This window comes from Ostrinia nubilalis, chromosome 20, assembly GCF_963855985.1.
Source record: "Ostrinia nubilalis chromosome 20, ilOstNubi1.1, whole genome shotgun sequence".
Classification (NCBI taxonomy): domain Eukaryota; kingdom Metazoa; phylum Arthropoda; class Insecta; order Lepidoptera; family Crambidae; genus Ostrinia; species Ostrinia nubilalis.
This window is the reverse complement of record NC_087107.1, coordinates 13969396-13995616: the sequence shown is the minus strand read 5'-3', so window position 1 is coordinate 13995616 and position 26221 is coordinate 13969396. Positions and strand designations below refer to the sequence as shown.

Sequence of the window (26221 nt, the reverse complement as noted above, 5' to 3'; positions counted from 1 at the left end):
ACTGTGAAGATGCAGACAATAGCGTGAAAAGTGTGAAAAAAGGGCCAACTTTAGCGGACATCTTGACAGGCTGAAGTGGCTCTTCTCGCGGGACTTGGTCAAGGTCGTCGTTTGTTTCTTGTCGCGAGTTTCTTGGCGATTGATTTATTGATGGCGCTGATGTAACCCGCTGTTTGCCGGGGATTAGCTGCGAACACGAATAGTTTGATAAGGAAACAGCCGGTGAACTTACTGATGGCTTTGAGATTGAGTGGAGATGTTTGTTGATGTAGGCAGGTGCGGAAAATTTGGCCATGTTCTTGTTATATTTGCTGGTTACTGCTCTATAATCTTGCAGTTACATACTTTTTGTTATCAGACTAAGTATAATATGAACCTGCAGGTGTTTGGTTAGTCCAGTTAGATGCCTTGATTAGTAGAATGTTAGTAAAGACTTAAATTCTCTGTTTTGTCTAATTTTCTGGTTAGCTGGAAGAGAATGCCACATGGCATTAAGCTCGCCTGTTGTACCACTATTTTTTGTGTGCAATAAAGATTTTAAATAAATAAATAAAAGACAATGACTTAGTTCTGATGATCACCCCGGTACACATGGTAGAGTTCAGGCAGACTAATTACCATTTTAGATATTAATTTGTGTGGTAGAGTACTTGGATTCGTTATGTTGTAAATACCCTCCAGCCAATGTATGCTTGTGTTAGGAATGAGTTTACTATAGCATGTTACTGACCATCTCTTGCATCGACAGTCGGATACCAAATTGTTGGGCTATTGACGTGAACTATTTATAGATGAACTAGCGGCCGCCCGCGACTTTGTACGCGTGGATCCCGTTTTAACCCCTTAGGGGTGGAGTTTCGTAATCCTTTCTTAGCGGATGCCTACGTCATAACATCTACCTGCATGCCAAATTTTACCCTGATCCGTCCAGTGGTTTGGGCTGTGCGTTGATAGATCACTATGTCAGTCAGTCAGTTAGTCACCTTTGAGTTAGATATATTTAGATGAGCATAATCGCTATTATTTCATGCTCATTGGATCATTTACCGGTTTATCAAATTCCCTGTTATTCGACGCCGTGTCTATGCTAACGACATTAACGCCAGTCTATGGCGCTGAACTGATGCGGCAAACATAACTCGTAATTGCACGCCCGGATAATCCGGCTGTGATCGGATTACACCAGTTACTGATGTATTTACTGAAGTTTACTATGTAAACGTTTTAGATATTATCGGTTGTATGTCTCACTGCAGGCAACAAGATCACAAAGATTCTAGATAAGTTCTATCTTTCCGGGCCTTTTCAAGGCGAGAGTGAATAGGCACTTACAGGGCAGATATGTATCATCCTAGACTGCATCTCACTTAACATCAGATGCGATTGCGGTCAATTATCTGCCTTGATCTGCATAAAAAACCTGTAGTAAATGTAGTGCGGATCATAAATAACCAAAAACATTGCATCATATCTGTGCTGCATAAAACTCATAAAAAAACCTCATAAAACTCATTTATTTTTACAAATAGTTAAAAAGCACTTTTACACGTCCCAGTATTAACCCTACCACTGCTCTGAGACAATAATGGGCCAGTGCTGAGAAGAAGCAGCGCAAAAAACTCGATCACAATTGTCAGCAAATTTGGCAGATACATAGATAAGCCACCAACACCACACCACACCATAGCTACCTTAATATGACGGTATGTATTCCGCCCTGTATTCGCCGTAAAGGCCATAAATAGGGCGCAACTGACAAAGACAGCAACTTCGGCATTTGCGCCCGGACTAATGTCACGCTGCGATGTTATTGTATAGTCTGCTACAGTTATTTGCTACGTAAACAAAAAAAATATGATTTTCTTTTCCATGGAACTTTTCTTGATAAATAAATTTCATATTAGGTATGTAAGCTTATGGGGATGAAAATTCTCTACATTATTCACTATGAAGTTGGGTTCCACGTAAATATGTAATTTGTATTTTTAACAAGTGTGTTATGGTCGTCTTGGGTAGATTAATTGTTTTTTTTTGTTTTTCTTCCATTTATCTAAGCCAAGTACCTAGGTATTTAATAAAGTGGGTTCTAAATCTGACTCTATCACTCAATAGAAAAAAAATGAGTCAAGATCTTTCAACACTGCAAAGTTTTTCTTAACTCACCTGAGTAATCAACAGAGCCAGTTAATGTTTTATCTATCCGAGTGTACACGGTAATGTCAGCCATGTTCGTCCCGCGGGCGCCATCGCGTGACGTCACCGGGCCCGCGCTGCTGTAATGGACGCGTGCTCCTGTAGCCGCTTGGGGAGCCCGACACGGGACATTACAGATTTTTGGTGTTAATCCCTAATTAATGGATTTGTAAATCTTCCATTTTGATTTTATCGAAGTTTTCGTTGTTTTTCATCAAAGCTATGACTTAGTTGCCCTTATGTACAAAAATAAACTTAATTGGGAGATTTTTCTCTTTTAAAACACCCCAAGAGAATTATACAAAGACGCCATTCAATCAGTCCAAAATTCTATATTTTAAACTTTAATAAAATAATAATTTCCCAGGAGATATCTTAAACTCAGTGATAGGTATTCGTATTTGAATTTTGATTAGGTTCAAATTGAGTTTGAAAGATAACATAACTACTTACAATATACCCTTTAAAAGTTACTTTGTGTATAAAACAAACCTACCTTTGTGCCTCTGCGTAGAGTCTGTAGCGCCGTTGAGAACAAACTGTCTGTTTTATAAACACCTGCGACCGCGCGGGCAATTACTCAGCGCGACGCGGCGCCTGCACCACGGAAACTTATTGCCACTGGATGCTTTGGATGCTTAGACTCGCATTCCTGAAATACAATTCAGACAGAGCTGTTATAATATTGAATGGTTTAAGATTCTATCGCAACTAAAATCATGCTAGAGTTCACACCTGCGACCGAACTGGTATTGCTCCGTTTCGTTTCAGCCAAATCACGTCCACTGTTGGACAAAGACGCGACCTTGACCGGATCGTCAGTCCACAATTTATTACTAAGGCTGAGTTGCACCACCTAACTTTGACCGTAACTTTAACGATAACCGGTGGTTTTTGTATGGATTTTAACAGATTTTTGACGTTTGTCAAAGTTAAAGTAAGATGGTGCAACCCAGCCTTAAAGTGTTTTCTTGGAAGGTTTTAATAAAACCGTACGACGTTGTCCTGATTTTCTAATGTATTTTGATAGCGACTGGTCTCTATCTCTTTCCACAACAGAAGGCGAGCCTCGCCATTTGTTTAGCGCTAAATTCGCTTTGACTTTGAACTGCGCTGACTCACAACTTTTGTTTGCGAGCATTCCGCTCTAGTTTCGCCCCCGAGTTTGTTCGCGCGGAAATTGTTTGTAGAGCGTTTTTAGGTTGCGTTTTGGAATTATAAAACTACGACGACCGACACGTCAAGCTTGCTCCTGACACTGGCCGAAATCAATCTCAAATGCTGTTTTAAAAGTTTCTATTATGGAGGCTGCTTAGCTTAATGTAAGGCTCAGAACAGTGTACCTACCATGAGTTTACGTAAGGTGTGCTCGCTAGCGAGTACGTCAATAATCTCTATGAAGATTTTGTTTCTTGAAAGTAGCCACTAGGGGCGCTGCACAATATGTCATACAATTAATGTAATTTTTTTACGCAGTCGCTAGCGAGCACACCTAACGTCATGGTAAGCGCACTGACGGTGAAACGTAACTGCAACGAAACTGCCACTTTCTGATGATTCTGATGGTTGAAACTGAAACTGAAAGTTTCAAACTGGTCGCGTCATGTGTGTGGTCTCTCAACGGACGCTATGGCAGAAACTTAAATGCAACTCAAAAGTAACTAGCAGTTGAAGTTTCGTTGCAGTTGCGTTTCACCGTCTGTTCTGGGCCTAACTGTGCATATTTTCTATGTTGTTTGCAAGTTATGAATATACTGAGCCAACATCTGAAAGATACAAAACTGTTAATGAGTAGGTATAATATGTTTTTAGTTTTTGAAAAAGAAAGAAATTAATGAGTATTATCACTGATTATATAATCTGTATTCTTAAAATAACTGCGCCCTCACTACCCTTCACGCACTATACTTATTTTCATACTTCGTCAGTTTTTGAGCGCCCTCGAGTCACGTATGCTGTGATCAACATTTCCCCATGAACTTCAATCCGGTCGCCCCTGCCCCTCTCCCCTCGCCCCTATTTTGTACTATAACAATAGTTATCGCGACTATTACAGGGGGACGCAAATACTCTAGCCCTAAAAGCTTGCACGTACTTCGAGTGTTGAGGATTGGGTGGTTAGGGTTCCGTACAAAATTGAAAAATTAGATGTTCCGAAATCATTTCAAATGACAAAGATTTTATAGAAAATTCCGCTTCTTAAACTCCTGATACAAACCTGGAGCTGAAATTATCTTCTATTGTATTATTCGTATTTCGAGGTCGATGTGGGCGCTCTGTAACGCTCTAATCTATTGCTTTAAACATAATTTGGCTTGGAAAAGGCCTAATTTTCGTATTTTAAGTCAACATTTTGTATTTATTCTGTAGATTTTGTGGTCTTGTACCTATTTTGGCACATGAAAAAGCTTTAATCCATTTCCTATAAATATGAATAATGTTTTTTTAATGTATAATGGTTTTCCACATTCAAACGGACCCCTAACAAGGTAACGTGAAGTGCGGCACTTATCATACGGCGCGATTTAATTGTCGGCGCTCTCCGGTGGCTTGTTGACGACTCGTTTGTTTGCGAATCTCGATTACCGCGGGTTCTGCTCTGACACGCGGCATTAACTTCCCTCTTCGTTATGTCTCTTTCGACCTGCTATACTGACCCTTTTCGGTTACATTTGCAAGGTCCTTAATGTCACAACCTAATGTAATTTTGCTGTTATTAATTTGTGAAACCTGCTCGTTTGGCAGAGGTCTTCATCAAGATTATGAGTGCTTCCTTGCTTATCACATAAGTGGTCAGCTTAATATGTAAAATATTTTGATTTCGTGTTGTGTTACCTACCACAAATAGCAAGGATTCCATCCTCTTTATTCAATTTAACATTGTCGAGGATGAATAGTAATAAAATAAAATATTAAAAGCTCGTCTCAAAGTGAAAATGTTGAAAGAACAAGAAACAAAACACCAGCAAGCAGCATACGTGGCTGGTTTCCTCTCATTGCTTTTGCACTTTGGAGTTTTTTCACCCCCATGTTTAGACATTCCCCTATTTAAGTGGATACAGTCATCCTAAACTGAATATTCGTCTTTATATCAAAGCACTAGGACTTAAAATAGCTTATATGTAGTATTTGCAAGGCAGGGCTTAGGTACGTGACTAGGGCCCAAAAATGCTGCTTCAAAGTTCTTCTCCAGTTATCTGGCCGATAAATTACGCTGAGAAAAATAGGCACTTAAAAACAGATGGAGTAGGCAGAACGCGGGGATTTAAATATTAAACAGTGATGTTGTTTTCGATACGGTGTGATGCCTATCTTGTTAATCGAAAGTATTAACCATACACCAAGTCGCCGAGATTTGTAGGAATATAATTTAACGAATACACTTTGTTTCCCCAACTTTCACTATAATATTTGATGTCTGCTCATTACATCTCTACTATGTGTTTCTCATTAATAAACTAAAAAAGCTTTATAAATTAAAGTAAGTAGGAAATTGGCGAGTAGAGTGAACCGTCTGTGACAAATCCATACTCCATACTTATAATAAATCTGTAGAGAGGTCAATTCTGTACATGAAATATATTTTCAAAATAACTATCAGGGGGTGATTAGTGATCGATACTGATGCCAAAAATGCAATCAGTAAAATTTTTGTCTGTCTGTCTGTCTGTATGTTCCTTATAGAAACAAAAACTACTTGACGGATTTTAACGAAACTTGGTACAATTATTCTTCGTACTCCTGGGCAGGTTATAGGATACTTAGGAATTCCCACGGGCACGGGAATTAGCGGGAAAATCCTTTTGTATGAAAAATCTAAACTGCTTAAGTTAGACGCTTGAAATTTGGCATGCAGGTACCCTAGTAAACTTAAAGCTTAGTTACAACAGGATATTGCAAAATTCCCACGGGAACGGGAGTTAGCGGGAAAAAACATTTGTATGAAAAATCTAAACCGCTTAAGTTAGACGCTTGAAATTTGGCATGCAGGTACCTTAGTAAACTCAAAGCTTAGTTACAACAGGATATTGCAAAATTCCCACGGGAACGGGAGTTAGCGGGAAAAAACATTTGTATGAAAAAATCTAAACCGCGTAAGATAGATAAAGGGGGTAAAACGGGATCCACGCGTACGAAGTCGCGGGCGGCCGCTAGTATTTCATAATCGCATCATAAAAATCTATTGAATGTTAATAAAATTAAATTGTTCATTGACTATAAAGCTGTCTGTTTTATTATTTCTTTGCCAATATTTCATCTATGGTTGCAGACTTACGTCATAATCTGTCAGTCATAATCAAGTCATAATAATAATCAGGCCCGTCCGACTTTGTAGGCAGCGCCGTGGACTTTATTAGGTGGGCTGCTAAGTGTGTTCCCCGATCCAAAAAAATTCTAATAAGGATTTTCTCAAACGACAACACTTAAGTCATTTGTCAGTTTGTCGGTGATTAATTTGTCACAACTTTCAAAATATAAAAACGGCTATTCAAAGATTTTCGTGTTAATCTTTATCTATTGTGATAATAATGTTTTATCATCCTGTTGGAGATATTGTCTAGTGTGATTGTGAGATACAGACTCAGTAGTGCTCTAGTAGGTATTTAAGTTTGGAGACAGTGACTTTTTATCTAGTGTTTTAGTTTAAGTCACGAGACATCATATTTAATAAAGAGAATAATGTGTTTCTAATTGTTTGAGTATCATTTTCTTGATCATATTGACGGGCTTAGTTACCTCTGAAAAGTTTTTGCATTAATTAAAAATAATGGTAGAACATAAAATCAATGACATAATAATAATATTATGTCATTGATTTTATGTCATGATAATAACATAGCCTAAAATACGTAGCCATAAGCACACATACCGCCTTAGTACCAAAGTCACCAACTAGATGGCGTTAAGAAAAGTCCAGTTATTTTTTTATGGAGTCGCCGTTCTTCTCGTCAGAGTAAATATATTCTTTGATAATAATTTATTGTTCGCAATTTGTCGGTGAATGCACAAAATTATTTTATTTCGATACGAACAATATCAAAACGGCAAAGTAAGTAGATCTCCATCATTTTCTATTATTGCAATCAATCCGTCTCCGACAGCGAAGCTCGCCGCATTCATTACTAAACGTAGATAAATCTCCTAATCGTACAAGTGCAGTGAATTCCGGCGGGTCCGGCGGCGGCGGCGCGCCGGTCGCGAGGCTCGCCGATTCCCGCTATCCCGCCAATTCGCCGGCTAAGGCCGGGTTCATTGTCAGAGTAGAGCTGTAGCGGTTTTCGATTTCCAAAAGTGTTAAAATCCATATTTCTCTGGAACTTCTGAAAGCTTTGTTTCCCAGAGATAAAAACATATCGCTTATTGGAAATTGTCCACCGGGATCTAATATTGCTTTCGTATTTGATTTCGGTATTTCCTGGTTTACCTGTTGCTTTTGTACATATTCGTAGTTCTATCATTGAATGAGTAATATTCATAGATCTAGTCATGTAGAGCTACCTACCTACAGTATAGGTTAGACATCTCCTTGAAACTTATGTCTTTTTTATTTTATAGAGATCAGAATCAGAATTTTATTTGCGTAAAAACATGGTATATAAAGATGTTACAGAATTCAGTAGTGCACATGTTTCGCCATTACAAATAGCATGCAAAATTACATTTCAGTCAGTTAATTTATTATTTATATTATATTAAGTATAGCAATTTAATTTTACATACATAAATATTAGGTTTTGATGTCAGTAAAATCTTTAATGTCATATATTCTTTTGTCAATAAGCCATTTATATAATCTTGATTTGAATTGGTTAATATTTAATTGTTTAATGTCATTAGGGATATTATTATATATCTTTATACACATTGTTAGGCAACTTTTAATGTATTTGGCTGACCTTGGAATAATGTCTAACACAAGTCTGTTAGGATCCCGTTTTAGTCTTGTGTTCCTGTCACTTGCTTTCATAAATAGGTTGATATTTCTCTTTATAGAGGCTGACTTATTATTTTAGTCCTACATTTATCAAGAACTACCAGTCTAAGTTAAAATAATGTAATCTATCTATCTATATAAATGAAAATGAATTGTTGTTCGTTAGTCTGATTAAAACTGCTGGGCCGATTGAGCTGATTTTGGTTTTAAAATGTTTGTCGTAGTCCAGGGTAGGTCTAAACGGTGAGCAAATAAGAAAAAAATGCGATGGCTTATTTATTGCCTTTAAGGCGGAACAGAGTTCGCGGGGTCAGCTAGTACATAATAATGTCCGCTCTCCCCTGCTCTCTGCGAGCCCTAGACCGAGCGGACATAACAGCCATCCAGTAATTCAGCCGCCATCCATCTTATTCTATTGAGCAGAAACTGATTGTGATTGCTCCGGCTTCAGTTTCAATTAATTTTTGACTCGATTACACAATTATATTTATGTATTTTAATTTGTGTTATGTTTACTAGATATAATTTAATGGTATATTTATGCGCATTTTTTAGATGACAAAATGATCGTAACTCAAAACAAGTTGTTTATTACTTTACTAGCGGCCGCCCGCGACTTCGTACGCGTGGAATCCGTTTTACCCCCTGAGGGGTGGAGTTTCGTAAAATCCTTTATTAACGGATGTTTACGTTATAACATCTACCTGCATGCCAAATTTGGCTGTGCTTTAATAGATCACTATGTCAGTCAGTCAGTCACCTTTGAGTTATCTATATTTAATATTTAGAGCAAGTCTCAATGGTCAACAAAATAACAAATCTTTAGCTTTGTTAATTACTTACCTACAATTCCAAAAATAAACATAAACTCATTCATAAATTAAAAAAACTGATATGGCTTTTCCCTTTTCTTTGGAAGTAAGAAGATTATCCTTTCCTTGTGATATATTTTCGATGAGGTATGCGCCGTTCCAACTTTTTGTGTTCCCTGAATATATTTTGCATGACAATAAGAAGCATCCACAATATTGCTACCGGTTTCTTAACTGAGCCAGCCTTCAAAATGGACAACAAAAGCCCGTATAATACCTTTGTTCCCATTACTGTTACCCGGATCCAATAGCTGGTAAAAATTAACCCTTTCTGTGCTCGCCGTGAAGAAGCCCCCAAAATCTTATTGAGGGTCTAAAAGGGCGAAGGGCGCCGTCCGCTCGGCCAATTTACCGGCGCCCTAAGCCGATCCGTGCTCGTATCGGTCCCTCCCCACTTACACGGCATCCCCCCACTTACTATTTATAGGCAGCTTTTGAATGTGACCCAGTTATAAGTGCGTGAATGTAAAGAAAATCTGATTCAATTTGATATAAAAAAAACGTTAAATAATTAATTAGAATGTATTATAGTTCCTTTATATCTAAAATGTACCCAATCCTAAATAATACTTAAAATAAAGTAGCGTAACAAATATCCTCGTATGTGATTTGACCCTCCCATTGATGAGAGTACCGTCGTGACCTAAGTTGTAAAACTTTACAATGCCTGTAACAGCGTATTTAGTATAATTCCCGTCCTTAACCCTAAAATGGTCGCGGAGTGTCGATAAACCCGCGCCCCGCCGCGCCCGCCGATATCCCGCTGTCGATATAAAGAGTCTTTCCAATCCACATTCCATCCTTTGCCTGCGATTGAAATTCCACGCGATCAGGACATTATGAAATTGATGAGATTTAATTTTGAGCGGCAAATGAGCCAATAACATAAGCCGATTTTGTGGAAATATGATACGTATTTACTCGTTGAGCAGATTAAAAACCGTTTAGAAATGATTTTGTTATAATCACTTATTGGAAGGGAATGGTTTTATCTTTCCCCCAGCGCTGAATTTTGGAATCGATCAATAAATCAAACTCATTCACACTGATCGAAATATTAATTCATTGTTATTGCCTATGGGGCCCTTCGCATCGTATCTCTAGCACGCGCGACTGGGTTTGCGCGCCGCTTGCTGTCGCCGAATATTCGATACAGAAGTAAACAAAAAATACAAAATACCTATTAGGTAGACTTGAAAAGATGTGATATCATTATGAAGGTTTTTAAAGGTGTTAATATTTCAAAAATAAGCTCTGAACGTACCTAATGTAATTTTCATCATAATCCTAATATTTTATTAGCTTTTCTGGTCTGTTAATACTTATTTTCAAAGTTACGGCCACATTGTTGGTGACTGGGCCAGGTAGACGCTAATATTTTAGCACCTGTAACGGCTCAGTGAGCATTTTGTAGTTGGCTGGATTGGAATTTTGGCTGCCGACCGGGCACGCCTGAATAGTTAACACGCACCGTAAAGGCCAGTCCTGAAAGCCCTATCTGTATCTAGTGCCTATATTCAGTAAAGATCGATTCGATTCGTCCGAAATTCCGAATCAACAAATATTTGCAATTTAAAGTTATTATTCAATTCACTAGATTGTTTATTAAATCTCAGTCAGCAATTGCCAAACTTCACTTTTGCCTATTTGAGCTAACACAGAAAAAGTAAACGAACGAATCTCAACTCCGCGGCTCTTGACCGATTTCATAAATTTTAAAATCCACTTAACAGTTTCGTTTGAAATTATTACAGTTTCCAGTTGGTAACTTTATTACCTGGATTTTGTTGAACTTTCCGATACGCTTGTTTCCGTCAAAGGGTTACTTTTCGCTTAGTATTAATGTTCTACGGTTTGTAAATTTTCAAACAGAGTTATACTTGTTCTAACATTTCAGTCACGGAGCGGAGCTATACTTATTCAATCGCTGGCAGTATAAACATTGCAGATGGAAATTTGGTTTTAATTAATGTTTTAGACTGTTAATTCGAGTATATGAACTCGCATGTGAAATTGTAGTTTTCAAACCAACAGTGTTTACGAGTATGAAGTTTTTGTGGCCTGAAATGGTATATGAAAATTTAACAACGAGCTGAACTGTAGCATCTTATATGAATATTTGTGGTTGGTGCTATTTTGCTACAATATTTATAGTCTCATGTGCTGTGTACTGTTGAAGCCAATGTGAAGACACGTTTCGCTTATAGTATGTGGCCGAACAATGCACATGTCCTACGAATCTCAGTGGACATGCAAACAGCAATGCGTTCAAAGGTGGCCATTGATTATGCGGGCACATTCGCTCGCCGCGTATTGGCCCAATTACTGCGATCGTCCGCCGTCCGGCCGGACGCTGTCCGACTCGGACGGTCTAATTAGCCCACGGTGTCGCGGTTCGGTGGCTCACCCGCGCTTTTGGTGGGTTAACCTTGTTTACCGTAACCTGCATGCAACTGGATTTTTGGAAAATTGAACTACTTAATTATGTATGATTCAAATTGAAATATTTGCAATTGCCTATGTGATTTGAATAGTCATTTTTCTATTAAATTAAACCTAAATATCTACTAAGGATTCGATTCTAAATTAGACAATTTCGACCAATATAGCCAATGCATATTTATTTTTACTGTTGTCCAATCAAAAGGAATACCTTATTCAGCTTCCCCAACAGAGTTGGTGTATTTTATTTGGCAAGAGCCCGCGAGCATTAAGTTGGAATTTGTTTCTTTCATTTGCAATAAATCATCGAGTAATGTCCACAGGGAGTCGGGTGAATCGAGTTGCCAAATACTTAACAGCTAATTGTAATTTACACCGTTTGTATTCAAACTTTAAGGTTGAAATTGGCAATATTGGTTAGTGTTTCAGTTCGGCTGGAAGTGTATTGTGAGCTCATTACCTCCGTACATTTGATTTGTTCGTCGCTGCTCAATTCAGCATTGTTGCTGATAAACTGTTGTTTATTTTCGCAATTTTGCCTTAACTCTTTTCTTTATGTTATGCATTTTTAATTTTTGCATAATTATTATAGGTTGTCTGTGTGACACAAACCGTACGGTAAACAAAACCGACTTTATGTTGACGAAATATTAGTTGATAATCCCAATTTAATCTATGATAAATATTCCTTAATCTTCGTAATGCGTGAGCTTCGACAATAGAAGGAAATAAATGCAAAAATGATTACCGTTTGGTTCATAATCCGGCCCCACTCGGCGGTACGCTAATACGCGCCGACACGCGAGTTGTGTGCGGCGGCCACCAGATAAGAATAAGCCGAAATAATTCGGGGGGCGAATAGGAATTGTCGAAACGATCGGTCGCTATGAAATGTCTATCAGATCGCCTTTGAGACTATATGCATCGAAGTACGCTATGGTCGCTCGGAGTGTTGTGTGGCCCGATCTTTTTTGTTAATTGGCAAAAGAAACATCGTTCGTTCGTTCGTTTCAGCCAAATGACGTCCACTGCTGGACAAAGGCCTCCCCCAAGGTTTTTTCTATACTTAATGAACGGTCCCGCGCTGCCCGCATCCAAAGGAAACATATTTTTCACAATTAAGTAAACCCCATGATTCATATCCTCGGTATTTTTATTAATCTTCATTTATTTTCTTGGCTAGAACATAAGAGAAAATATTCAAATTATGTTTATGTCTGTCGTTCACTTCATCACTTGCCATCGCATTTACGTAATAGCGCTTCTAACATCACTCGAAAATGGGGTAAATGCCTTGGCACCGGAATATACCCCCATTTTCGCGCGATACGCACCGAGATTACGTGCGAGGTACTCGTAGTTCACGTCTGGATCGCATTTTACTAGAAGTGCAGAGATGTACTAAAATAACCAGATTTGCTACTACTAGAGTCGAGAAAAGTAGGTAAGAAAAACTTCGAAAGAATCATCCTCAACACTTCCATCTTCTTTTTTTTATTTCAATTGATTTTACCTCCATTTTATTAAAATAATAAACCTCTATTCATAAAGAAAACTCATTTATTTTTTAAAGTAGGCTTTTAATAAAAAGCACTTTAACATACAACTTCTGCATACCAGGAAACCCATTTTATAAATTATTCGTAAATGAAATATGTTTCATCAGCACTTAGGCGGTAATTGAGAACAATGTGCTCGACAAATGGCTTCGACAAATTAATTAGTCGCATGTATCACGACGGTGGGCAGCGGTGCCCAAACTGTGGGGTCCCACTCTTAGGTAATTAAAAATCATACGCTTTATTACAATAAGCCTTGGTTTTAGATTTCTTGCACTGTTTTAAGTACTGCCCTATACATTATTGTCCCGTCCCGAAGCAATGGTTGGGTTATTGCAAGAAAATTTTTTGGAATGCGTAAAAGAGCTTTTCAAATGCCAACTTACTGAAAATAAATGATTACAGACTTCAAAGTGTTTTACTACTGAAGCGCTTCTTCTGTTAGAGTCAATATATTTCAAGTTTGAGAACCGAGGACTCTTCCAGCAATCGCTCCATAATTAGCAGGTATTTTTGGAAAGTTTCATTTTGACTTATTATAACCTTTACGAAGAATTCTTGCTAATTACCCCATTAAAGGGGTTTAGAACCGGAAATAAACAGATAATGTTGTTTTTCAGAATTGGAGTTGTTTACTTCAGTTTCATTGAAAATAATTATCTTGATAAGTAGGCATGATTTGATCTAGTTTTTACTCTTCATAACAACATAACATTTGCAATTTTGCTGTAAAGTTCAATGTCTCAAAACGTATGAATGTCCAACAACAAAATAGATTATTATACATGAGGGGATTCTAAAGGAGTTTCCGGAGTATTGTTCCCGTATCCCGGGCTTCGGGCGCGGCCCGGGACAGGAGCCTGGGATTCCCGATTACAACACTTATTTCGGCACCCTTTACATTTAATTGCATATTTAGACCGCAGCGGTTTGCGATAGCTAAGCAAGTACAGTATCTCATTCAATGGACAGAAAATTACAAATTCCGTTTCAATGAACGCCTTCATCATCATCATTTCAGCCACAGGACGTCCACTGCTGAACATAGGCCTCCCCCAATGACTTCCACATCGCACGGTTGGTAGCGGCCTGCATCCAGCGCCTTCCCGCTACCTTTATCAGGTCGTCGGTCCACCTTGTGGGTGGACGTCCCACGCTGCGTTTTCCGCCTTCAAGAACGCCTTCAAGATTGCAAAAATGTAAATTTAGAAAAAGTTGAAATCATAACCTAAAGATTCTGAAATAAGGCATAATATTATGCGCCATTTTCAGCAGTTAGCAGCAGTAAAAGTGTTTTGGTAAAAATCTAACAGTGTCATAAAAATATTTTCTCTTTTATCATGATTGTGCAAACCATCAAAGTTTCCTATCCCTATTATGAATACTGATGATTTCTGAAAAGTAACTACCTGGTGGAATGTTCTTTCTCTCTGTGCTACAGTGTTTAACTTCAGTAAATTAGATTAAGCTGAGCGGTGGCTAACAAAGGCGTAATCTTGGACGCTCGCTTAGCAGTCATTAATTTGGTCTTCAGAAAAAGCGGGTTTTTAAACCACGCAACTTAAAACAACTGCGGCGAAATTAGCCGAGTGAACGGGCTGTGTTTGGCAGATAAATGGTTTTCATAGTGACTTAATTTAAATTACTTTTAGCAGACAAAATAAAAAATGTTGTGTAGTCTCTAAGCAGCTATTTATGTACGTTCTGGGTGCTGATTTGAACTCTACTTACATAATAAGTACTTGTTGAGTTTTTGATATTCCCTTAGAGATTGAAGTGAGTTGAAATTTTTATAATATTAAAAAAATTACTAAATCCTATAGTTTTAAAGATTACTTACAATAGCACTATCTGTACATAACACCATCTTTTTCTATTAGTCTTGGTATTTAGTCGGCCCTGTAATCGAACCCGGTTCAATGCTCGCGCGGCGCTCGCTAAAGGTTCGGACAAACCAACGCGTGCAGCGATGGCGATGGCGATGGCGACCACTGCGCGTGCAAAAGTTGTTTCACACTGCCGCGACCGCGATGGCGATCACTGCGCGTGCAGGTTGTCACTGTCACCACAACTGTCACGCATATTGTCAATCACGCCTATTCGGCAAAATTTAAACTGAATTAAATGATTTGTTTGGAGCTTTTGATGCAATTGAGACAGTGGAAACACTTTTTCACTCAAGTTTATTCAGGCGGCCATATATTATAGAATGAGACAGGATTACATGCGGTATAGGTAGTGGGTATTGGTTACTCATAACCAAGCTATATTTCTGGCTTCGTTTGTAGTCCCTAGAGCCCTAACAATACCTTTTAATTAGATTTAAAGAAAGGTTTGATAGGAAGGAGGACTGCACTAAGGCTTTCTTGGCCTCAGTGGGGGAAATAAAACACAACGCAGACGGTTGATATCTGGTTTATTACTGTTGTGCTATTGCTATATACAAGATTTACATAATGTACACAATTCAATGTGTCCAGTCCAATGTGCCGTCGGTGTAGAGTGCCTACGGTGCACGTTCGTTCAGGGTTCATGGGCCAGTCGGCTAGCATGTTGTAGGTCGCGGTCGATGCTGACGTGCTCGTACAGTATCCTTGTGGGCAAGTAAGATTATAACCAATTCATCTTTTTCCTTGAGGGAAAAAATTTGCCCCCATTACCTTTTACCACTGTCGTTCTTATCGTTAAATCGCACAAAACTACACAGAACTCAACACAACATCTATCAAAATCAATTTTCTTCTTCTTCTTCTTTTATTGTGGCAACGGCTTGGTTTTGAGAACCATATTTTCATTTTTGGTGCAACAGTCATCTTGACATTTACTTTTTTTAAGGCAAAGGAAATTACATTATGCACCCAAACCACAGAGTACCTACATAATAGTCCAAATATCTTTTTTGTCTTTAATAATAACCCAAAAATACAAAAAGACATCAGTTTTGATCAACTAGGTGTTTCTAGTGGCACTAAATTAATGACTGAGACGTTTGATGACTTTAGGTTTTTATTTATGGCATACTTAGAATTGCTCTAGGGCCTTTGAGAAAGCTGCAGACATGTACATTCTCAATTATTTTGTTCTGCAGATAATATCCCAATTTTATTTATGAAGTTGAAGAAGCAGTTTCTCGAGAAAACTAGAATAATTTGTTTATTACATAAAAATGAATTCTGATATTGATACTTTATTCTAAAACCTTTTTTATTATTCAAGTAGGTTAGACTAGTGGTATGTTATGAATAATTCATTTTTAATTGTGTAAAAACTTTTTAACAGATCCTACTTACTATTTATTACATCGATTTTAAAAAACAGAAACGTCACAGTGACAAATGTCGCGATGATCGGTGATCGCTGCGTGCAGACGCTGCATAGATCGCCGCGACCAATGACAGGACGCGTTGATGTGAACACATCGCTACAAATTCATACACGCTGTCTGGTCGCCATCGCCATCGTCATCGTGCACGCCGGCTGCACGCGTTGGTCTGGTCTAACCTTAAACGGATTACGCCATTACGCCGGCGCGTGAGTGCGTCTGCACTTAACGCGCGGAACTACGGAATAAGTAGAGATAAGTGGAATAACATTAAAGTAGCGTATTTTATGTTTATCATGGCTTACTTACAAACGTTAAAAAATCTTTGTTATACTTCTAAATAATTTATTTGATGACGCTTGACACAATTGGTTTCATAGAAAATAGTGCTTCTGTCTCTGATGGTGGATGTTATGGATGCTTTTGGTAGCTATGAATGTCTGACATGACAGTAACAGCCCAGTTAATCAATAGACAGTAATTACTGCGTCATAACACAATTAACGTTTATTGGCGGTTTTGCGGTTGTAACGCGTATTTGCCATATAACTACATATTCATATTATGGTATTGGATATTGCATCATACATACTTGAAAAATGTTTTACATATCTACTTACCAACATACAGCTTTTGAGCTTTCAGAAATCTACTTTCATTGTTTACCAATATTGCTTATTACGTTTATTTATCTTTCGGGGTTTGTCTTCGAACATAGGCCTCCACCGACTTCTGTCTCTACATTACATTATTATTTATTAATTCATAACCTCACTTTGCGAGTTCCCCAAAAGTGTCGCAAGTCTCAAAGTACCCTGAAGTCGTGAACAACTCGGAACGTCCTCGCCGACTAGACGCGATCACACGTCAACTCGATTTAAACTCCGGTCGAGCTGAACTTTGACGCGGGATGGCTCCGTAGTGTGTCAAGCGATAGGGGCGACAATCGTTACAAAAATGTCATGACTTGGTTCAACTAAATTATGAATAACTTGAAAAAACTAACTGCCTAAGGCGGGAATCGAACCCACGACCTTTCGCTTGCCGGGCGAATGACTAACTACTCTTCCATTTGAGCTATGCACTTAGAAACTGGTTTAACTGTTCATTGCCTAAGCTTCCAATATTGAATATCAAAACCTCTCTGTCTTGAGTCTATTGGTTCAGTCACTTTACAATCATATCATTTTCTTTTGGTCGACCTTTTGACCGACATCCTACTTTAGTACTTTTATTTGTGCAACAATTCGTTACTACTTTGTAGTATGCAGCACCCTCAAAAATTGAAAATGAGATATTTTCCTCTTCCAGTCCTAAAGCCTTGATCACACGTACCGAGTAAACGGGCGAGATAGTAAAATGTTTACTCGGTCGAGACAGTTGGGTAAGCGAGTCACATACTCGAGCGCTCGGCCGAGCACTCGGCGTAATATTCATACACACCGAGTACTCGGCCGAGAGCACTGTCTGGCCTGTTTGCTCGGTAGGTACGTGTGATCAAGGCATAAGTCTGAGGTTATTAACTCTTATTATTGTGGTAGCGGTAGGCTCCATGCAGGACGCAAACTCGCGACTGCTGGCTTTGTTGTCTGGGGCCGGATCATTAGTCCAGGCCTGAGTGCCCACTTAGACTGGAACAATGATGTGAGTATCCGAAGAGTGGAGTCTTACTGCGAATGTAATGTTTCACGAGAATAAGTTAACGAGTGAACTCAATCATGCTTAATTAACCAACTATGTAAATAATTCGTGATACTTACCCGAAGTGCTAACTTGTTGACAACACAACCATATTCCGATTGTAACAAAGAGGTGCTGGGAACTTACTCGTTCGTATTGGCTACTTTGGGTATGATGAACTATTTGACGTTGACTGTACATCTAGATAATAAGACGTGCGTAAAGAGAGACGCTAAAACTAAAGAATTATACTATTTCCCATGTCGTTGTCGTTGAAAAAAGTTACAAAACCATATTAGCGCATTGAACATGAAAATTCAGAAGGAACGAAAGACACCCTAAGATGTCAAGTCCTGAAAAGTTATGACTTAAAGTTAATACTTATACATAAGTCCATGATCCTGAATATTAAATTCCCCGCGCTGGCAGCCCTGGGCTCGTCGAAGGTTGACATAAAAACTTTCCCAATATCGCTGCGTGGGAGTTATAAAAACCCGCGCCTTCATGACTTGATCACTTTCCTTGAGTTTGTTTGGTATCTCATGTTAATTACTTCGTGCCTGATTTGCTTTTTTCATTACAAACTATAATGTCTACTGATTTAAGTAAGACAATATTCACGTTTTTTTTAGAACTCAATACTTTGTGCTGTAACATCACATCATTTCAGGTTACTGAAGTATGTTCGTATTTGAAATGTCCTATAATTTTAATTTGCTGATTTTTCAAAACGTTCTACGAGTATATAATGCCTAACAGTTGGCCACATGCGACATAATACGATCACATATCTAATTCTTTCTGTTGTCGAGATATTTGCATCGGAACAATTTACCCCCGGCACTTTCAGCCCCGGTCTCCCCTACTTATAGTTAAAATCTTTCAAGTTTCGATAAATGGGGAGAAATGTTATCCATGTGTATGAAGTACCCAGGCTTGTCTATCATTGCAATCGTTTATCTTTTTCATCCGGGCTGCAACAGCGCGCGTCCGAGCCCGCCCACTCCGAGCGCGCGGATATGACGGGGCGTCGATGTCGCGGGGAAATGGACTCATTATGACTTTCGTGCTTTGACAGTCGTTGTCAACGTTTCCAACTTGCTGAATTAATTTGAACTGTTAGAAGCTGCTTATTCAGTTCCCTCATTAAAAAAAATAATCTGCCACATTTTCTGACCCTCTTTCAAAGACTGGTGTCTATCAATTTTGTAGTTATTTACTTTCTACAATGAAGCTAAAACTTATACGATTTGGTGAAATGATGGGATATATCACGGGAAACTGTACATTTATGTACCTAAATTAAAATCTGACGCACTTTTTCGATCAATATTTCTATTATTTTGTCCCTGTATCGGGTCCGTTATGGACTAGACGGTGCTTTTCGCTGTCGTTTTTGAATTTGGAACTCGATCGAGTTCGTTTCCGGTCGCCGGCGGCGCCATTGCGGCGTGACGTCACCTGTCCACAGCTGATGCCGCACTTTTGGGACACGCTGTGTTTATTATTGTTAAGGAAACTGTTTTGAACGATTCCATCTTATGCTGTAGTAATTTTTCCGGCTAACATGTCTGTTAATATCTGTCTATTATATGTGGATTAAGATATTAATATTAGGTAGGTTTTCGCCCTAGTCTACGAATTTATATAAAACATAAAACGTACAAAAACAGAACCTAGAAAAGACTTTTTTCACTCATTTGTGTTATTTCGCTTGTTGCAGATTGGAGCAGCCGCGGCTCGTCGCGGCGCCGCTCGTCGCAGCAGTCGGCGGCGACGCTGCTGGCCAACTTCGACACCGCGGCGCAGCAGGTCAGTCCCACACTAGCAGCGGTGACGTCACTCGGCAGCCGCGGCTCGTCGCAGCAGTCGGCGGCGACGCTGCTGGCCAACTTCGACACCGCGGCGCAGCAGGTCAGTCCCTCACTAGCAGTAGTGACGTCACTCAGCAGCCGCGGCTCGCGGCGCCGCTCGTCGCAGCAGTCGGCGGCGACGCTGCTGGCCAACTTCGACACCGCGGCGCAGCAGGTCAGTCCCACACTAGCAGCGGTGACGTCACTCGGCAGCCGCGGCTCGTCGCAGCAGTCGGCGGCGACGCTGCTGGCCAACTTCGACACCGCGGCGCAGCAGGTCAGTCCCGCACTAGCAGCAGTGACGTCACTCGCTAGCGGGTGCCAGTTGGGAAATTCCGATTATACCTATTATTTTGTTCGTCAACTCGCACCTCTTCAAAAGTACAGTCAAATAAAAACGAATTGAAACTAAAAACTTTAAATAAATCTATACAGTGTGTCGGGCATTTAGTACAGTCCATAAAAAGCATTCGAGGAAAATAAGAAACGATTATAACACATTCAGCTTCCAAGTTATGCACAGCTCTGAATTTTCTCTGTTACCAGCTGTGCCTTCTGTATTTAATAAACAGGAGGTTGGTACGAAACGAGACGTGGGATTGGTCCCTATTAAATATTTACCCTACAAACAATTTTGTAACAAGTTCTTTACTTTTTGTATTATACCTAAGTGATATGTTATGACAGACATGTCGGAGAGCTGGGACGGGACGTGGTAACTTGATAAGTGCCAACGTTTCGCATTATTTCTCAAGGGATACGGCGGGATCACACTTTCCTTGGTGTTCCTTTGTTGTATCGAACACTTGTAATTTGGTAAATCAAATCAGTTTTCAGTTACTATATTATTATTTTTTTTACTTTTGCATAGGAAAAATTGGTTGTCTCTCGACACTAGCAATCCTATTCATGAAGCAATCGTAACTATCACTGTTAACCTGCATCTAAAGTTTAAAACAAAATTTATTCCCCTGAAGTTGTCCTTTTAGATAAGGTACCTAAAGTTTGTTTGGAAAATGTTTCAAAAATACCTTCGACGGGAATCTCTTATCCCCTGTAAAGATATTCTTTCAAAAGCAAAATTTTAAGCGTCCCCCTAAGGTCACAGTGTCGCCAAGTACAGTAAGCTCCTTTCCTCCATGGTGGCACAAATTTCGAAACAAGGTCTGAAAAACTGAAAAACAATTTAGTCATTTCCAGTTTGTGTTATTTGTTTGATAAGATCATTAGCTAGCAGGTTGTTTCATTTGCGACGTTTTAATCGTAGTTAAAATATTTTTTGCCTAGAATAGTATTGTTTTGAGTATCTCTTTTACATTATTATAGGATTTTAAACTTTCGCGTTCCATTTCAACTAAAATAGAGAAACACGGGTCTCCTTAACGCGACATTTTGCGTATGAGTTACATAATGTTATGATCATTAGTAAACAAGCCTACTCCACCAACCTGCGTTACGGAAGACATTTGTATCAAAGCCCGCGAAGGCATCTCGTTCGCAGGTTCGAGTCCCGTTTATCTCTTCCGGCGGCTGCGCAGGCGGCATTCTTCCGAAAACATTAAATTTCGTCCGACTGTACCGGCGCACACAAAAATTACATTTCGCGAATAGTTCTTGTTCTGCCCTTGGAATGTTAGGGTGCGCTAGGGCTGTCCAAATGCCGTGAGAAAATAAACAGGTGCTTTAAAGCTTTAAAACTGTAATTCAAATTACTACTTTCTTAGTTTAGGTATTCATAATGATACTAAACAGGAATACTTTAATGAGAAAAGCATTTTACATTCAAATAATTACATGCAGCTGTATTTTGTTATATTATTTACTCAGCAAAAATAGTGTTAAAAAGAGCTTTCCATTAAGATTATTTTGTACTCTGTTAACATAGAGATCTAATCCATGTTTTCTATTTAATAAAATTAAACAAATCAGATGTTTTTATTATTTGATCAAATTAACTCTTTCACTCGTTAGCCAACCCTAGCACAAATCTCGAAACCAAAAAACATGGAACATAATTTAAATACCAAATGCTGAGCAGCCCTGGCCAAGTTAGCCAAGAAAGAAGGCGAAGTTATCCGCGAACTTGGCAACTTGGGGTTGCGGCCAAGCTTTGTTTTTTTTTTATTTTTTATTTTTTTTTATGTGATAGGAGGCAAACGAGCAGACGGATCACCTGATGGTAAAGTGATTACCGATTTGTGCTTTAAGATGAGTAGTACTGCAAGATGCGATTAAGCGTAGGTACTGGTCTCTAGTTTAAGTTGGACTTAAGACTATAGACTGGCACACAGACGAAGTGAGCGTGAGTGCGTTACGTCTTAGTACAATTTGACAAATTAATTACAAATAGCTTTGCAATGATTTGAAGAATTTTTTGCACTTCTGTTGCCTACTTGCCACTGAAGTAATATGTATGTCCAGTCATTGGACAATTTTATTAAGAATCATTGTGAAAATCAAAACACCATCTTCATTGATTTGAATTTGCTGATAAACAACTAAACGGTAAGTTAAACTACAAAGTAATTGTATTTGATATTACTACTGCATGATGCTGAAACTTTAATGAATATTTGCATTCAGTTAGTTAACCACATGTTGCTAACCTTTATTTGAATTAACTCAATCAAACCTCGCATACCTACCATTTATTTCAATTACCTAATGCATTTTGTGGTACGTATGTAAACTTAAACTAGTATTTGTGAAACAAAACTTGTTGTTAATTTTTTGGTAGTATATGTATAATTTTTTGCCGTCCATTAAAATCGGTGCTTCGTGAACAATGCAAAAATGCTTTCATAAATTGCTTTAAAATTTCCGTGGCGTGGAATAAACGCGTCTGATAAAATCGTGAAATATTTTTATGAAGCCAAAATGGACCAGAAGGCTCACTTATTTTAAGGACAAAGACCAAAAGCGGTGATAAACCGTTTTTAAACTTTATAAGTTGAATAAATAAAAATATTTTATTACTTGGAGCTATTGGACCAACTATTTCTGCTGTTTTTGAGCATACAATTTACGGAAACGAGATTACAAATATGTGAGAGCAATATTACATGATAAAGCTCTAATATCACAGTTAGTCGGCCGTTTGGTGTAGTGGTTCGAAACGGACTACTATTCCGGAGGTAGCGGGTTCGATTCCCGCACTGTACAAACATTTGTGTGCATGAATAAGTATATTTGTTTGTATTGGACTGGGTGTTTTCTATGTATAATAAGTATGTTTTTACAAAAAAAAAATTTATTTAAGTATGTTTATATCCGTTGTCTAGTACCCATAGTACAAGCTTTGCTTAGTTTGGGACTAGAAGCGCAGTGTAAAATGTCCAAGGATATTATTATTAAGTATTATTACAGTTGTTTGCAAATAAGACTTATTGGGCCATTTTGGTCCAATATCCGGCTGTCTGTCCACTCTCACACACAATTAATATTTTGTGATAATAATAATATGAAACTAGTACTCATGTTTCTGCTCTAACCAGAAAATAGAGACAGGATTTGGGAAAATTAAAAAAATAAAGCTGGGGTGTGTAATATGAATATTTAGTACCTAGTCTAAAATTAAGCCGAGGCAGAGCCTAAAATTAATTGAAGCCGATTCAGTATGATTCCATACTTAAGGATACACCACAAAAATAATATCACATGAGAGACGTCGCAAAAATTCGGCATCAAATGCGATCGAATCCTGTAGTTTATGGCGCGGGTCACGACTCAGGCCCTCGACAAAGGCGGTGGCGCCCTCGTCACCATCAGTATGCGGAGTGGGTGCCCCCTATTGAAAAACGCTGGACGTGCCTCCGAGAAATCCTTGTATGTAGGGTTGACGGAATCGTAGTCTTTTTTACAGCCATGTAGTTTGGATGAGCCTGAAAAAGGAGAAATTATTTAGAAAATTAGTGTGAAAGAGATCTCATAAAAGAGATTTTAAAACTGTCAGTTAACTATTTTGAGCATAGTTGGTATAAAATATACTAAGTACCTGTACCAGTACGCAAGACCGTTCATTATGGAAAACCTTGGGGGAGGCCTTTGTCCAGCAGTGGACGTCATTTGGCTGAAACGAACGAACGAACGATACTAAGTACCTATAAAATAACGTTGAAGAACGCCTTTGTGTAATAATAAAGTAATTATTACCAAGTAAGTTACTCGTATTTGTTTGATCGTAGCGGAGTAATGTTGTGATCGTGTTTCCCTTATTAGGTACTTGAGAATATGTTATCATTTGTTTTTGGTAGCAATAAAGCTACGAATAGGTACATAATTTTTATTTACTTCGCATTGTTTGCGCCTTGAGTTTCCTGCGTCCAAAGGTCAAGAGTTCGGGCGATATATTTTTACTACCAGCCCTAAGTGGCGAGGCATATCGCGCGGTGCTGGAATAAAAATTTTGTTGGTATCGGAAACCGATACAATAAAATGATTTCTGCAGAGGTCGGCCGGATCGCCTCTGATGGCAGATAGAATTAAAATGAAGCGGCATTTGTTCTGCTTGCTTCAGATTTCGGGGTTTAAACGGACCAAATCTATTTTTAAACCAAAAAGGTTTCGAAAGTAATTTTGAGGCTCAAAAAGAATTACACCTCCAAAAATGGACAGTGGTGGTATATAATTGAATCCAGTCCAATAGTGATTAGTATCAAATCTAAACTTTCACTGGTACTTTTGGCTAAGTTTTATAACAGCCTTCTAGGTATATAATATTTACTTTTCTCGCGGCATTAGCCAAACCACAAATATAACATGATGCTGGTAGTTCCACGCACGCGGTGTAATAGTTTTTTGATTGCCGCGCGTTACAGCGGTCCGCATGCTAAGCGGCGTCGTTACACAAAATACATGTTACCGTGGGAATCGCCGTTTTAGACGGAACTTTATGGGTCTATTCGGTTAAGAAGCGAACATTTTATTGAATGTAGCGTTGGAATATTCTATCAGTTTCAGTTACTTAAGCTTCAGTTTCGTTTATGCCTCAGTCAGGGTTGACTTAACAATCAATGACCCATAAAATCGCATTCTTAATTCACTCTTGAATAAAGCCTAAAGGAGTTTACTTATATTTCGGTAAATTCGTTACCGAAACCCAGAGAAAGTTCTGAGCGCAGCTGGTGCTCGACAAGAGTTCCTTGCAAACCTAATTGTGGAACTTTGTGTCGAACCTATAAGAGTAACGTAATAAGGACTAAGCTATTGATCCATGGTGTTTATTTATTTGAGCCGTGCTAGACGAATATGGCAGTTTATGAAATCTGACAGAAGTTTAGTTATAACGCTGCTGAAAAGTGGCATTGTAGCTCATAAAAAGTATGTCAACTGGTAGCGTTCAATGGGACCTCGAAACTTAAATTTGAACTCCTCCCATGTCATTTTAATTTTAAGCGTTAAGAGTTAATCTCAAATCTCAAACTAAATAACAAATAATTGGAAAAAATCGAAGTGCCTAAAGCGTTCCTCCCATGTTTTTCTGATTCACTTCGTTGCGGATCCAATAACAGTTTAACTTTCCCCCGGGACAAACTTGGCCTTCACTGGTTGGGTTTTTATTGCCGGTCAAGCTGTAGATCCAGGCTCCACAGGAGTTGCAGCGGCGGGAACAAGAGGTGGAAATAGTCCGTTAATGTCCAATGGACATTAACGGACTATTCCCACCTATTGTTCCCGTAGATCGATAAGATAAGATAAGATCACGTGATATAGACGGTATCATGGCTTCCAAAACTCAAGTCATTGCCTAGAACAGGGGTTCCCAAACTGTGCGCCGCGGCACCCTGGTGCGCCGTAGAAATTTCATATTGCAGATATATGTTATAATTTTTGTTCCTCTCTACCTAACCTTGCTAGCTACTATCAACGATAATTATAGGTGCCCATTTCTTTTGGCTGTATCTTTTTGAAAGGGTAGAGCGTCGTAACAAAATACTTACGTAACTGCGCCGCACGATGAAAAAGTTTGAGAACCCCTGGCCTAAAAGGAAGAAGAAGCAAAAATGGAGATAATATCAGTGTTTCAAATCCGGGCGTCGTGACAAAATACTAAAGTAACTGCACCGTGGCTGGAAAAAAACTCCTGGCCTAATAGGAAGAAGAAGCAAAAATGGAGATACATAATATCAGAGTTTGAAGTTACGTTTGTTACAGATTCGCGACTGGGTGTCGGTGGAGTCGGACATGCTGCGCGCGCAGCCGGTCGCCGTGGGCGACGTCGACGACATCCTGCAGCAGCTGGACAAGCAGAAGGTACGGTGACCTTGACCCTGACCTTGACCTTGACCTTTGATATAACTGGACGCGGCAGTGTAATATGGCTTTACCAAACAATTTTTGCCTAAACAGTACGTGCTTCGTTTTTG

At 38.9% G+C, this 26221-nt stretch overlaps 1 protein-coding gene across 1 annotated transcript in view; it reads left to right on the top strand.

The window, feature by feature from the left end:
• Positions 1-26221, top strand: part of LOC135081917 (microtubule-actin cross-linking factor 1, isoforms 1/2/3/4-like) — a 214601-nt gene that overhangs the window by 60421 nt on the left and 127959 nt on the right. Inside the window, exons 5-6 of the mRNA XM_063976699.1 lie at positions 19727-20133; positions 26010-26108. Of these exons, the coding sequence (XP_063832769.1) occupies positions 19727-20133; positions 26010-26108 (506 nt within the window). The remainder of the gene's footprint in view (positions 1-19726; positions 20134-26009; positions 26109-26221) is intronic.